This window comes from Phacochoerus africanus, chromosome 1 (assembly GCF_016906955.1).
Source record: "Phacochoerus africanus isolate WHEZ1 chromosome 1, ROS_Pafr_v1, whole genome shotgun sequence".
Classification (NCBI taxonomy): domain Eukaryota; kingdom Metazoa; phylum Chordata; class Mammalia; order Artiodactyla; family Suidae; genus Phacochoerus; species Phacochoerus africanus.
Genome location: NC_062544.1, coordinates 104,431,107 through 104,444,750, shown reverse-complemented (window position 1 = coordinate 104,444,750; position 13,644 = coordinate 104,431,107). Strand labels below are relative to the sequence as shown.

The following is a 13,644-nucleotide window of genomic DNA, read 5'->3' as shown; positions in this document are numbered from 1 at the left end:
AGCCCCCCAGCTCCCACAGGGCCCTCAATGGCATCAGCCTCCCATCACCCCAAGATGAGAGTCAAGGAAGACTGAAGAGATCAAGACACCTGAACACCCTGCCTCACATGCAGTGATGAATCATATAATACATATTTAAAAAATTTTTAGCTTTGAGGACCTACAGAGATCAAAAACCAGCCACCTTAGACTGTTTTGTTATTTTGGAACAGTGATGACACGAGGTTTTTCAGTGATAAAGTGCTTCACTTTATTTATCGCAACTTCAGCTGCAGAAAAGTGGCAGAACAACTAGGAGTTGAAACAGTGCAGGGGCCAAGATCAAAAGTATTATTTGGATACGTAGAGGCTAGGAAGCCATGGTCTCCCTGCACTGGAGCCTCTGAGAAATTGATTAGGAACCAAGTGGTGACATATTTTCTTCCTTATCCTAACATCCCCTCAGATGCAGATCCAGCCACTGGTGACAGTGGCTCCTCTCTGTAGATCCAGATCCCTGCTGGAGTCCTCAGCCCACAGCGTCCTTGGTGTTGCAATTCCTTGCCCAAGAGCAGATCCAAAGAGGAACCGTGGTGTAGGTGGCTGTGCAGAGCCACCTGACAGAGCTCTCTCTGGAAATACCTTTTCAAGTAGCATTGCAGGGCATGCAAACCCTTCTCTTAACTCCCCACTGTGTGTCCGTATCAGTGACTCCTCTTCTGGAGATTTGGAAGGCTTGAGTCAAGGCCCACCAATTCTCTGTTTGAACTGGGTAAGTGAGGGTGACATGTCTGCCTGGCTTTCCAGGTAGGACTTCATCCTGTTCCCGGCTAGTGAGATGAAGTGGCCCTTGGCATAAAACAATATGGGCAATAGATCCCATCTCTGCCCAGTCCCCACTTGGTCAGGACTTTAGGCCCATCTTGGCCATCATCTCTTCATAGACTGTCCACGCCATGGCTGCCACCAGAGTCCTGCGGAGGATCCGGGGAACACTGCCTTGGAAGAAGCCACGCAGCCCATAGTCCTAGGAAGAAAACGGAAGCAAAAAATTGGGGGGTATCATTGCTAAACTTAAGGTGTCTTCTATCCAGGGGAAATTTATTTCTTAGATGACAATCTTATAGGGTTATTATATACACTGTACAGTGGTACAGCTTATACAAGGCACAGAAGCCCCAAACCCCAAGCGGCAGCTGAAATCCAGACTCAGGTCTGCTTGCCAAGCCCTGGGCCCTGGCTCCAGGCTAAAGAAAAATGTGCCTTTTTGGAAATTTGCTTGTCTGGGGGGAGAATCTTTTTTTTAAATTCACTGCATGTTCTTGGTTGCCTATATAGGAATTAAAGACAAAACGCCTCTTAATCTGGATGGTTCCTTCCTATTGTTATCATTCCTGCCATTTTCACATATACTGAAAAATAAATTTTCAAACTTCCCGATTTTAGGTATGAAGAATAAGAAATCAGGCAACCTAAGCACTTGTGAGGAATATGATCAGATTCACAAATATTTGCTGATATCTAAGGTAAGACAGATACTTGCTGCATATGCTTACATGGTTCCTCTGCTACGTAGAAAATTTTGAGAAGTACAGAAAAATCTAAAGATCTAGGTGGCAAATTTACCTTGAACAAGAATATCTGGGAGGTCCCATTGTGGCTTAGCGGGTTAGTATCCATGAGGATACAGGTTCAATCCCTGGCCTCAATCAGTGGGTTAAGGATCCAGCGTTGCCTTGAGCTATGGTGTACGTCACAGGTGAGGCTTGGATCTGGCGTTGCTGTGGCTGTGGCATAGGCTGGCAGGTGCAGCTCTGATTCGACCCCTAGCCTGGGAACTTCCATATGCCGCAGGTGTGGCCCTTTAAAAAAAAAAAAATCTGTTAAAAGTACATGTTTCCAAAGGGCCAACTGGGTGGCTTTTAAATAGCATTTTAGTGTCCTTTACATCTACTGTACTTTTTATCTTCAGTACCATCTGTCCATCTGATTTAGAGCAAACTCCTAGAAACAAACAATGTCCTTCTGGGTTTTTTTTCTGACTACATTTCCTCCTAGCTCCTTAATTAGGTTAGTAAGTCTGCCCAGATCTCCTGATTCAGTAGGTCCGGGTAGAGCCCAAGAATATGGAGTACCCTGGTGGCTCAGCGGGTTAGGGATCTGGTATTGTCACTACTATAGCTCTGGTTACTTCTGTGGCTGTGGCACAGGTTCGATCCCTGGCTCGGGAACTTCTGCATGTGGTGGGCACCACCACAAAACAAATCCATGTGCATGTTTGTTTAGCAAACATCTCGGGCTATCCTGAGGAAAGGCTCCCTCCCTAAAAATCCAAACAAACAAAAAAAACAACCCATAACTATAGATTTTTAGCAGTGATTCTCAACCTTGGCAACATATTGGAATCATTAGGGGAACTTAAAATATTGACACCAGCGTTTCATCTCCCCAGAGAATCTAATATGATGAATCCAGGTTCCACCCTGGGAGGGGGATTTTTCAAAGCTCCCCAGGTGATTCTAATGTGTAAAGTGTAAAGGCTGTGAGCTATGGCTTTAGAAAGCAGGTCTTAATATGAACCAATATTTATTCTTTCTTTCTTCTTTTTTTTTTTTTTTTTGGTCTTTTTAGGGCTATACCCGTGGCATATGGAGGTTCCCAGGCTAGGGGTCCAATCAGAGCTGCCCCCACTGGCCAACGCCACCATCACAGCAATGCCACATCTGTGACCTACACCACAGCTAAGGGCAACACCGGATCCTTAACTCACTGAGTGAGGCCTGGGATTGAACCTGTGTCCTCATGGATACTACTCAGATTCATTTTCACTGAGCCATGGCAGGAACTCCCCAATATTTATTCTAAAGCCTTACTTTGAAAATGAGTGTCACTGCCTGGCCAATCCACCGAAATTTCACCGGGGAGAGCTGCATGTGCGTCTTGATAACATCTGCGGGCTGAGTGACCAGTGAGGCCAGAATACCAGCAAATATCCCACAGCTGAAGTTTGCAACAGGTACAAGGACTGCATCCAACTGGTCTGAAAGGAACAAAGGCAACATTCAGCTATAGGTAAATCTCACAGTCACAGATAAATAGCAGTGCCAGTGCCCATTAATTCTTCCTCAAAGCCAGGAGGGTCTGGGACTCAAACAAAGCTAAGAATTTAACATTTAAAGGTATAAATAGAATGCAAATAGAAAAATGGGACTAAAAATTCACCTTTTCACAACCATGCACATCATCATTGATTCAGGCAAGAATTGTTGACTGATGCTAAAATATATGGATGATAAAACAGGGGGGCTTATATAGATTTATATAAATTCAAAATATCTCCCCACAGAGATACTTACATATTACAAAAGAAAAAAACTATTGGGCTTTCAGAGGAGATACAATTTTTATCGTGTGATAAAAAGTGACAAAAAGTTAACATCACCCACAGTGGGTCAAATGGATGTCCTTAGCTTCCTGATATAAGGTACTGGGATCAGTTATGGCTCCTCTTGCTAAAAAGGTACAAATGACTCTAGTCAAGAGCAAATATCAGATAAACCCATGCTAAGAGTATGAAGTTCGCTTATATGCTTGAAAATAAATAAAAATTGCTACAAAGTACATTATTGGGAAAACTGGAGAAATTAAAGACTACAGGTTGGGGAGTTCCTGTTGTGGCTCAAATCCGACTAATCCCTGGCCTTGCTCAGTGGGTTAAGGATCCAGCGTTGCCGTGAGCTGTGGTGTAGGTTGCAGACGCAGCTCGGATCCTGAGTTGCTGTGGCTCTGGTGTAGGCCGGTGGTACAGCTCCGATTCAACCCCTAGCCTGGGAACCTCCATATGCCATGGGTGCACCCCTAGAAAAGACATAAAAAAAAAAGAAAAGAAAAATATAGTCTCCCAGGTCTTACTCCAAAGCTTCTGACTTAGGAGGCCTTGGGTAGGACCCAGAAATCAAGATCAAGCAGATATGGGGAGTATCAGCACAAGGCCTGTGCAAAACACGCTTCATTCCACCCCCTCCCTGACTCAGGAATTACATCAGTCCTCTGCCTTTGTAAGCTATCAACACAGAAAGGTGGGGACCATGCCTGTCATGGCCATGCTGTACCCCAGCATTGGCCCCATGCCTCACACAATGCAGACATGGCTTAATTCCTAAGACTAGGCTTAGAATCTGGAGCTGCTAAGAACAGGGATAGTCTCCCATCTCAAAGAAAGTAGTGAGAATGTGATCTCTCAAGGAGTATCTCTTCCCACCACACCTTCCTTTAACCATACCATGGAGCACAATGTTTTTGGTCTGGTTGTAAAACATCAGGTAGATTCCAGAAAAGGGGGCGTCACGAAGGAGTGTTGCTGTCAGGCCACTGAAGAGGCCCCGGTACCCCTCGCTGTGATAGATGCTCCTCAGGGCTGAGTAGATGCTCTCATAGCCGTACCGCCCACTCTGCAAAGTACAGAACCAGCAGCTGGTAGGTGGACCTGGTTTGCGCCCTGAACCATGCCACCCTCAGGGTACCTCCCCGGACCAAGGGGGCTCCGGTTCACTTGTGGCTTGGCCTGACTACACAGATGGGTTCTCTGACCATGTCGGCCTTTCTGTTGGGTTCTAAATTGGGAGTTGGCATCAGTGGCCACTTGACTCAGAGCCCGGTGTCTTGTTTACTCATCCCAAGGGCCCGAAGTTGTCGAGCTCACCTCATACCGTGTCTTGATCACAGTGATGGGTGACATGCAGACCCCTGCAATTGAGCGGGAGCCCACCCCCAGGATAACTGACTCCAGGGCGGTGGGGGGGTGGCCTCGCAGGAAGTACTGCTTCAAAGAGTAGAGCGAGCCGAAGTAGATTCCAACTCCAGGGACACACCTGACAATGGACTGCAGGAAGAGCCAGAGGGAGGAAAGGAATCAAAGACCAACGTGGAAGACCCCAAGCTGAGCTGGGGCTTCCCCCAAAGACCCAGGATGTGCCTGCAAGCAGTTGATTGAAGGTGTGCCGGGAACACTAAAGGCAGAAGGGAAAGGAGATGGGAGAAGGGTGCAGCATCTAATCAGTTATTGCCCTGGGCAATCCCCTTGGGGGAGACTGGGAATCAGTGTTGAATGCCTGGCTTATCCCTCCACTTGAGGGAAGGGAGGTTTTAAAAGCCTCTTTCACTGGTTAGGGGTTGCTGTGGGGTTAGGGTGAGCGTGAATTCCTCATTTCTGGCAAAGTGGGTTCCTAGGGCAGAAAAAGCCTTCCAGGCAAAGAAATGCAGGTATAGAAGCATTGGATGGGGGAAGGTGAGGCCCTGCTGATGCCCCCGCCCGTCAGCTGCATCTGCTGTAGAGACTAAGTCATGCCCAGGGCACCCAGGGTGACAGTGAGAGAGCCGGGCAGAACCACAAAGGCCCTCCCACCACCTCCAACTCTAACGCACCCTTAAAAGAGGGTATGTGCAAGGTGGGTGAGGAATGGCTAATTATAAAAGGAGAGGGTGCAGGAGAAGACCCAGAAGGCAGCTTACAGGAGACATCCCTTTCCAAAGGCCCAGCAGACTCTCTGTGCGAACCACATTCAAGAGCAAAGCCAACATCCCAACGCGTCTGGATCTGAAGGCAGACAAAACAGAGGCAAGGAAGGAAAAAAACACTTAGATCAGGTCCTCATGCAAGAACCCCCCTCTCAAAGACTTCTCTGTATGGACTCTTTTCTGGAACACTTGAACTTGAGAATCTCCACAATGCATCTTGGAATTACTTGGAGTTCCCGTGTGTTCAGGATGTGGCTCGTACATGATTATTTGTCTATCCACAGTGCAAACAATGGGATGATCTCTCACTTGACACACATTTGGCACAGTGCTGAGCCCAACAAGGGGGCACACAAGAGACAATATTTATGTTATTTCCAGAAAACCACCCACTGCCTGTGCTAGGCAGCTCAATTATAACATTGCAGGCTAGCACAATAAAATACAAATGTCACCAGGGCAGATCCCAGGAAGCCGCTCAGGGTATGACCCCACTTAACTAACATGAGATGTAAATGCGTATATATCCAGGAATTCCCTGGTGGCCCAATGGTAAGGAGTCATCATTGTCAGTGCTGTGGCTTGGATTTGACCCCTGGGAACATCCACATGCCATTGGCGCAGCCAACAAAAAAGAATATATACAAAGTACAGGAAAGTTGGGCCAGGCCTGTGTTTCTCTTTGAGCATCCAAGAGAATGGAAGTTGACTTAACCCACTAAAGATGCTCCCACGTCTGAGAGAAGTTGTTGAAATCAGTTCCTCAGTGAACTCGAGGACAGCAGGCCTTACCCATGGGCAGAGGGCTGGACAGTCTGCAGGCGCGTTTTGAGGAGATCCAGGGGTTGGAAAAGGAGGGCGGAGAAGGTTCCACTGATGGAGCCACATAAGAAAGCTTTGACTACTGGCTGCAACTGCAGGGCAAGAGAACAGCATGTCAGCATTCTTTGCCCCACCTTTTCCCACACCTGGGCAAGTCCTTTCTAAGGAACTGTTAGATACTCACCTGGGGGCACCCTGTATTATCTTCAGACTTCGGAGAAGGGAAAAGGGTAGCCAGGAATGAACAGAGTTGGAAAGTTGTTGAGAACACAGCACACTCCCAGAGGTATCTCTCTGGTTTTATTGATAACAACTTTAGCAATTACCTACAATAAAATCTTATTGAGAATAACTTTGCACCTACTAGACACCATGGCTATTTCCATCTGTGAATGATGCCATAGGCCACAACCCCCTATTTGTCCTGATGATAAGTTATCAGCCGACTCCTTCCCAAAAGCAAAATCAATTGAACACGGAGTTCCCATCATGGCACAGTGGAAACAAATACAACTAGGAACGATGAGGTTGCGGGTTTGATCTCTGGCCTTGCTCAGTGGGTTAAGGATCCGGCGTTGCCATGAGCTGTGGTATAGGTCAAAGATGTGATTCGGATCTGGTGTTGCTGTGGCTCTGGCATAGGCTGGCAACTACAGCTCTGATTAGACCCCTAGCTTGAGACTGTCCATATGCCTCAGGTGTGGCCCTAAAAAAGCAAAAAAAAAAAAAAATCAATTGAACAGTGTTTTAACTCTGAACTGCTGGTTTCAGGTTCCCTTGGTGGCAGGACCCGCAGATTTTTTAGAGGAGTAAGACAAAGGAAGTGAAAGCATAAGTGAGCAAATGCATTGTGAAACCTATGTACCACTTCCTGTAAACCCAAGCATTTCCAGAATTTAAAACTTTCCCCTCTGGAGTTCCTGTGGCTAGTTGTTACCAACCCAACTATTATCCATGAGGATGCGGGTTCAACCCTGGCCTCGCTCAGTGGGTTAAGGATCTGGCATTGCAGTGAGCTGTGATGTAGGTCACAGATGAGACTCGGATCCCGCATTGCTCTGTCTGTGGCGTAGGCCGGCAGCTGCAGCTCTGATATGACCCCTAGCCTGGGAACACCCATATGCCACAGGTGCGGCCCTTATTAAAAAAAAAAACTTTCCCTTTCTCATTCACCTGACTGAGACCTAAACAGATTGCAGAGGCACCGTAAGCCAGCAGCCTCCCCTGGGTTTCCTCTACTGTGCTTTAAGTGTGGAGAGTCACACATTCCAGCTAATTTAGAGGCACCATCCAGAAGGGCAGGACTTCCTCTCGGACCAACTTCCCAAACACACTCTCGGTGGTTGCAAAGCAATCTAGCCTCTATCAAATGGTTGTGAAAAAGCACTTTGAAAAATCCAGGCATAAAGAAAAGCCCAAAGAGACAGACACTTGGCAAACACCATCCAAAAAGCGCTCTCCTCATTAAATGGCATTTGCACTAATATTTTTTTTCTTTCTTTCTTTTTTTTTTTTTGGTCTTTTTGCCTTTTCTAAGGCCATACCCACAGCATATGGAGGTTTCCAGGCTGGGGGTTGAATCGGAGCTATAGCCGCTGGCCAACGCCACAGCCACAGGAACACAGGATCCGAGCCGTGTCTGTGACCTATACCACAGCTCACGACAATGCCAGATCTTTAACCCACTGAGCAAGGCCAGCAATCAAACCTGCAACCTCATGATTCCTAGTCAGATTCATTAACCACTGAGCCACGACAGGAACTCCTGCACTGATATTTTTTGATAGATGGCATGCTGTTGGCCTAAAGATGAATTAAGATGAATTCTCTCTCTCTCTCTCTTTTTTTTTGTCTTTTTGTCTTTTCTAGGGCCACACCCATGGCATATGGAGGTTCCCAGTCTAGGGGTCTAATCAGAGCTACAGCTGCCAGCCTACAATACAGCCACAGCAATGCCATATGCAAACCCTGTCTGCGACCGACACCACAGCTCACAGCAACATGGGATCCTTAACCCACTGAGCGAGGCCAGAGATCGAACCTTCAACCTCATGGTTCCTAGTCGGATTCTTTAACCACTGAGCCACGACAGGAACTCCATGAATTAAGATGAATTCTTAAGATGAATATGAAGTTGCCTGTTATACACATCACACAACTACCTACCAGAACCAAAATGTTTGTAATCTGTGGTATTTGTTGCACCAAGAAGAGAGATTATTCCACATTCTACCAAATGAGCAAAGTCTTAAATTATAACTGGAGTCCCTTAAAAGGACTAAATTATTTCAGATTATGTATGTGGGAGTTTACAACCACATTCAAATAGCTTTTAAAGCACCAGAGGAAATTAACAGAACACTATGAATCAACTATACTTCAAAAAAAATTTTTTTTCAAAAAAGTACCAAAGGTTGATAGAATGGGTAAGACAAGTATAACCAAGCAAACTGGGTATTCTTTGTCAGGTGCGCCTCAGAAGGGGCCTGCTCCTTCTGCTAACCCGTATTCCTGTGAGTCTTTTGTTTCTCAGCCTCATCCTAGATAGATTTTATGGCATCAATGAGTCCACCTCCCCTGCACACTCAGCCTCTTACTTCCTACGTCTTCTCCTCTGACTGGAAACAAGCTCAAAAGCTCCCCATCTTTCCAGCCTGATACTACATCAGCTCCACTCCCTCTTCACTGCTCAGCCCTCAGGTCCCCAAAATTTGCCATCCAGCGAAAGCCTCTCGGCTAAAGCTGCCCCACGTGCTCACAAAGGCCCTGCTGCCTCCCAGGACCCCCTTCCCATCCGTGGCCTTTTCTTACTTGGCCTCTCTGGTGCATTTGAGACAGCTGACTGCAGCTCCTCTCTTTTTTGGTTTCTCTCCTCTCCTAGCTGCCCTTCTAAAGTTTCCTTTTCTCAGTCCACAGATGTTGCTGTTCCTCTTATCTCCTTGCAGCTGCAGCCTCTTGGAGGAACCTCAACCCCACCCATGCCACGCTTCACACACACATGCTGGCAACGCCCACATCTACAGCCCGGTCCAGCCTCTTTCCAGACTTTACTATCCCCACACCTCCCCCACCTCCCCTCCAATGGTGTGCAGCCTTCTCCAACTCCACACAGCCAAAATGGAAACTCCACAACGTTCTCCACAAGCTTGCCTCTCCTTCAGTCCACACTGAGATGTTCCAGCAGGACATTCAGGAGACAAATAAGACTCCTCGATCTGCCTACTGTTTCATCCTCTCTTTTCTCTCACAGCCTGCCTCCCCACCCCCACCCATCTGCCCCAGTGACCTCCTTGGGGAGTCTCCAGCCTCAGCAGTGCCAACCTCCCTCCCAGAGCAGCACAGTGAGGCATCCATACACATCACCTGGAAACCTTACAATACTTTTTTTTTGCCTTTTTTTCTAGGGCCACACCTGCAGCATATGGAAGTTTCCAGGTTAGGGGTCAAATCGGAGTGACAACTGCCAGGCTACGCCACAGCCACAACAATGCCATATGCAAGCCCTGTCTGCAACCTACACCACAGCTCACAGCAACACCAGATCCTTAACCCACTGAGCGAGGCCAGGGATCGAACCTGCATCCTCATGGATACTAGTCAGGTTTGTAACTTGCTGAGCTACACCCTTACAACACTCTCAAGAGCTTGATGGTCAAACCCACTTTACAGTTGAAACTGGAGCTCAGAGATGACAATGTGTCCTAAGTCCCAGGGTTCGAAGCCACTGCCTAGGACTCAAAGCTCACACTTTTTTCACCCAGTCTCAGCAACAGTTCAGGGCATTTGCCAGGGAGCTCAGCACTGTTCCACTGTTGGCTGTTGACCACTACCAGCTCCTCCTTGAAATACACTCTGCCTCTGGCTTCTCAGATTAACACTGTTTGGGTTTTCCTCCTACTTCCCGGGCCTCCCCTCCTTCACATGCAAAGAAGCTCTTCTTTTCCACTCTTCTGTCCACATTATTCACCCTGGGAGCCTCCGCTTAGATCTCAACTGACTGGGAGAGACCCTAACACGGCATTCTGCACTCCTCAGTGCTTCCACTGTGCCCTGGCCCACCTCCCTTAGGACTGAGGGTCCAGGACAGAAGAGGTACTGACCATGGAGGCCGGTCCACTGCAGGTGCTCAGTAGTCAAGAGTGAGTGAATCCTGTCATCTAACAGGAAATCTGCACATGGCTCTCTGCTGAATACAATTCCACAGGATAAAGCTGAACAGGCCCTGCATACCCCATCCCTGGACAGGGTACCTCTCTATGGAGCCCTTTGCTCCAGTAAGGCTGTAGGAATAACCTGCAGTTACAGCTTCTAAGCTGTTCTCTTCACTGGTGCTTTTTCCCATGCTCTTTTGGGGATTGCAGGGACTTACCCATACACACACACACACACACCACACCCTTTCTCATTGCAGCAACTATCTCCTTTATGTTTTTTTTTTATTTGCTTGGACATATTACTGGCTCAATAAATATTTGCTGAATACATGAATAGAGCCCATAACTTTTTAAACTTTGTGATTTTCTAGGTTCATTAGCATAGAGCAGATGCAAAACATATAACAGCAGTATAGACTGACCTCTAATAGTTAAAATTCAAAAAGCACCTGGCAATATAAGTGTAAAACAAAACAAAAACAAACCCCCCACTTTTTTTTTTTTTTTGCTTTTTAGGGCTGCACCCCTGGCATATGGATGTTCCCAGGCTAGGAGCTGAATTGGAGCTGCAGCTGCCAGGTACAGCCACAAACCATAGGAATACAGGATCCAAGCCGAGTCTTTGATCTACAACACAGCTCATGGCAAAGCCAGGGCCTTAATTCACTGAGCAAGGCCAGGGATCGAATCTGCATCCTTATGGATACTAGTTGAGTTTGTTACTGCTGAGCAACAAAGGGAACTCCAAAAAACAATTTTCATTTTGAATAGTCCTTTTTTTTTGGCCTTGTCTGCAACATGTGGAAGTTCTCCAGCCAGGGATCAAACCCAGGCCCCAGCACCAACTCCAGCCGCTGCAGTGTCAACACTGGATCCTTAACCCTCGGGGCCAAAAGAAAAGAAAACTCCGGAGTAGTCTTAGCATATTGTCAATGGTAGATGGCACATCCTTTAAGCTGTGCTTGCTGTTTCTTTCTTTTTTTTCTAAACGGCCCAAAGTTATTCAAGGTAAATAAACTAAGTGATACATCTGGGTTTGGTTTTGTTTTGAGAGGGGGTGGGCAATAAATACAACCAAACATGATGTTTCGCATGATGCGGGTGCAGCCCCCCCAAAAAATAAAAAAACGAAAACAAACAACCCAATCCAACAATAATACACGGATACATAAAGGCAATAAGCAGCACTTAAGTAATTAGCAAATAAATTCCCAAGCAACTTCTATCCGCCTTTAAAAAAAAAGAAATCTCTAAATCCAATTCAGATCTCCAGGCCGGAGCTGGAAGACCCAGAGAAACAGGTAAGCATGTGTTCAAAGATATAGACGTAGAGAAGCCACCACAGCCTCGGCTTAAAACAAAACAAAAAACCACACTCCAGCCCTGCCCCGGGCGCAGGTGGACCATAACCTTGACCTCAGGGAGAAAAGCTTCCGCCGCCGATGCCAACCAGCCCTCCCAGCCTAAGGCCAAGCGGCAACTAAGCCTCATTTCACGAGTAGTAGCTCAGCGGGACCTTCCTCCTAGTCCCGCCTGCCCAGCCCCGCCTCCGCCCCCACCAATGGCAGCCCCGCGACACGACCATGGCAGCCAATCCAGACATGGGAGGGGCGTGGCTTGGCGGCTCAAGCAAACAGCAACTGCTCCAGGCAAGCCGCGAAGTGGGGGATACCCAGAGGCGCCCTTGTGTGCTCCAGGCGCCTCTCTTCTCTCGTCCAGCTTGTGGGAGCGGTACAGTCCGAACCCACCTCCCTCGAGGACCGACCGCTTCCTAGGCTTAGCGCTACTACCAGGCCTTGCAATGGTCCAAATATCTACCCAGGTGTCCTCCCATCTGTCACTTTAGACTTCCAAATCAAAGCAACTTCCCGTAGCACTCGCACCTCATTCCGGGCCACGCGGGCACATTCCCCTCATACCTCCCAAGGCCCGAGCAATTCTGCCTATCTCTACCCAATGTAGTATCGAGACCTCTGCTTGCCTGTCCCAAGGGTTGGACTGCAACTTCTTTCCTTCTCCCTCCCCCTTTTAATCTTAGTCAAACTCCATTTCTGCTGCCAGGTCCCCAACCTGTTATGCGTGTATCTGGGGCGCAAAAAAAAAAAGGTTCCCCGTGGGCCGCTGAGCCTCGGCAACCTTCCACATTTCCCTCCCCAAGCCGACGATGCAGGAACCCCTGCCTTCCCTTCCTCGCACTTTACCATAAGAGTTTCCACTCTGTCTCCAACATCCTGAGGCTGCAGCAGCGCCGGGCGTGACTTCTGGATCATTGGAGGGGAGGCCTGCGAGTGCACTGGGCCCGGGTTGCCGACCGTGGGAACTCAGGTCCGACCCTGGAGGTCCTGGAGAAGACAACTCGATGGCGGTAGCCAGGCGACGCGTTCTACTGCGGGGGCCTCTTTGTAGTCTGCGCCAGTCAGGGGTCCCGGCCTGCGAGCCCACTGCCCTTGTGTGCTCCAGGCGCCTCTCTTCACTCGCTTCGCAGACTCTGCGGCTCTGCTGTCCTGCCCATCATGCCCTGCTGCCGACTTGAAGACTTGAGAATATTAGCCTGGGTGCGACCGGGAGGTGGAGAAAGCGGGAGGAACTGGATAGAACAGCTGGATTTAGCTTCCGGGGTTGGAAACGCGTCACGCGCTGGCGAGGGTGTGCTCTTTAGTGCCACCTGGTGGAGAGTTCTGAAACTGCAGGATGGGTGGCTTTCTTGCGCCCAGAGCTTACTAGGTCGGTCATCTGCGCCAACGTATGCTTTTGAGGGCCCGGTTGGAGAATAGTTACAGTCGAGACCTGCTGTGCCCTATAGGGTTGCCAGTAGCCATCTATGGCTGTAGAACACTTGAAATATGGCTAGTGTGACTGAAGACCAGAATTTTACATTTCATTTAATTGTAATTAACTTTTTTAAAAAACCGAAGCAATGTGGAATATTTTCCGGTTAAACAGGAGTTTTTTGTTTTGGCACATCCACATTTCCCTTTAAACGCTGAAAACTTCACCTCAGAAATGTGCTGAAGTGATTTTTTAAAACATGGCGAGGAGTTCCCATTGTGGTGCAGTGGTTAACGAATCCGACTAAGAACCATGAGATTGTGGGTTCGATCTCTGGCCTTGCTCAGTGGGTTAAGGATCTGGCGTTGCATGAGCTGTGGTGTAGGTCGCAGACGAGGCTCGG

General features: G+C 48.0%; 1 protein-coding gene across 2 annotated transcripts; it reads right to left on the bottom strand.

Moving 5' to 3' along the window:
• Positions 1-225: 225 nt before the first annotated feature.
• Positions 226-13,093, bottom strand: SLC25A38 (solute carrier family 25 member 38). Of its 2 annotated transcripts, XM_047770434.1 has the most exons (7): positions 12,674-13,086; positions 6,289-6,410; positions 5,491-5,575; positions 4,682-4,861; positions 4,262-4,430; positions 2,853-3,019; positions 226-1,006 (listed from the first exon to the last, which is right to left on the bottom strand). In XM_047770434.1, the coding sequence occupies exons 1-7, from the start codon at positions 12,740-12,742 to the stop codon at positions 884-886; spliced, it is 915 nt and encodes a 304-aa protein (XP_047626390.1). In that variant the 5' UTR covers positions 12,743-13,086; the 3' UTR covers positions 226-883. The 2 variants fall into 2 exon arrangements, with proteins under 2 accessions (XP_047626390.1, XP_047626398.1); XM_047770442.1 differs by lacking the exon at positions 2,853-3,019 and having other exon boundaries at positions 918-1,006; positions 12,674-13,093.
• Between the last annotated feature and the right edge of the window lie 551 nt (positions 13,094-13,644).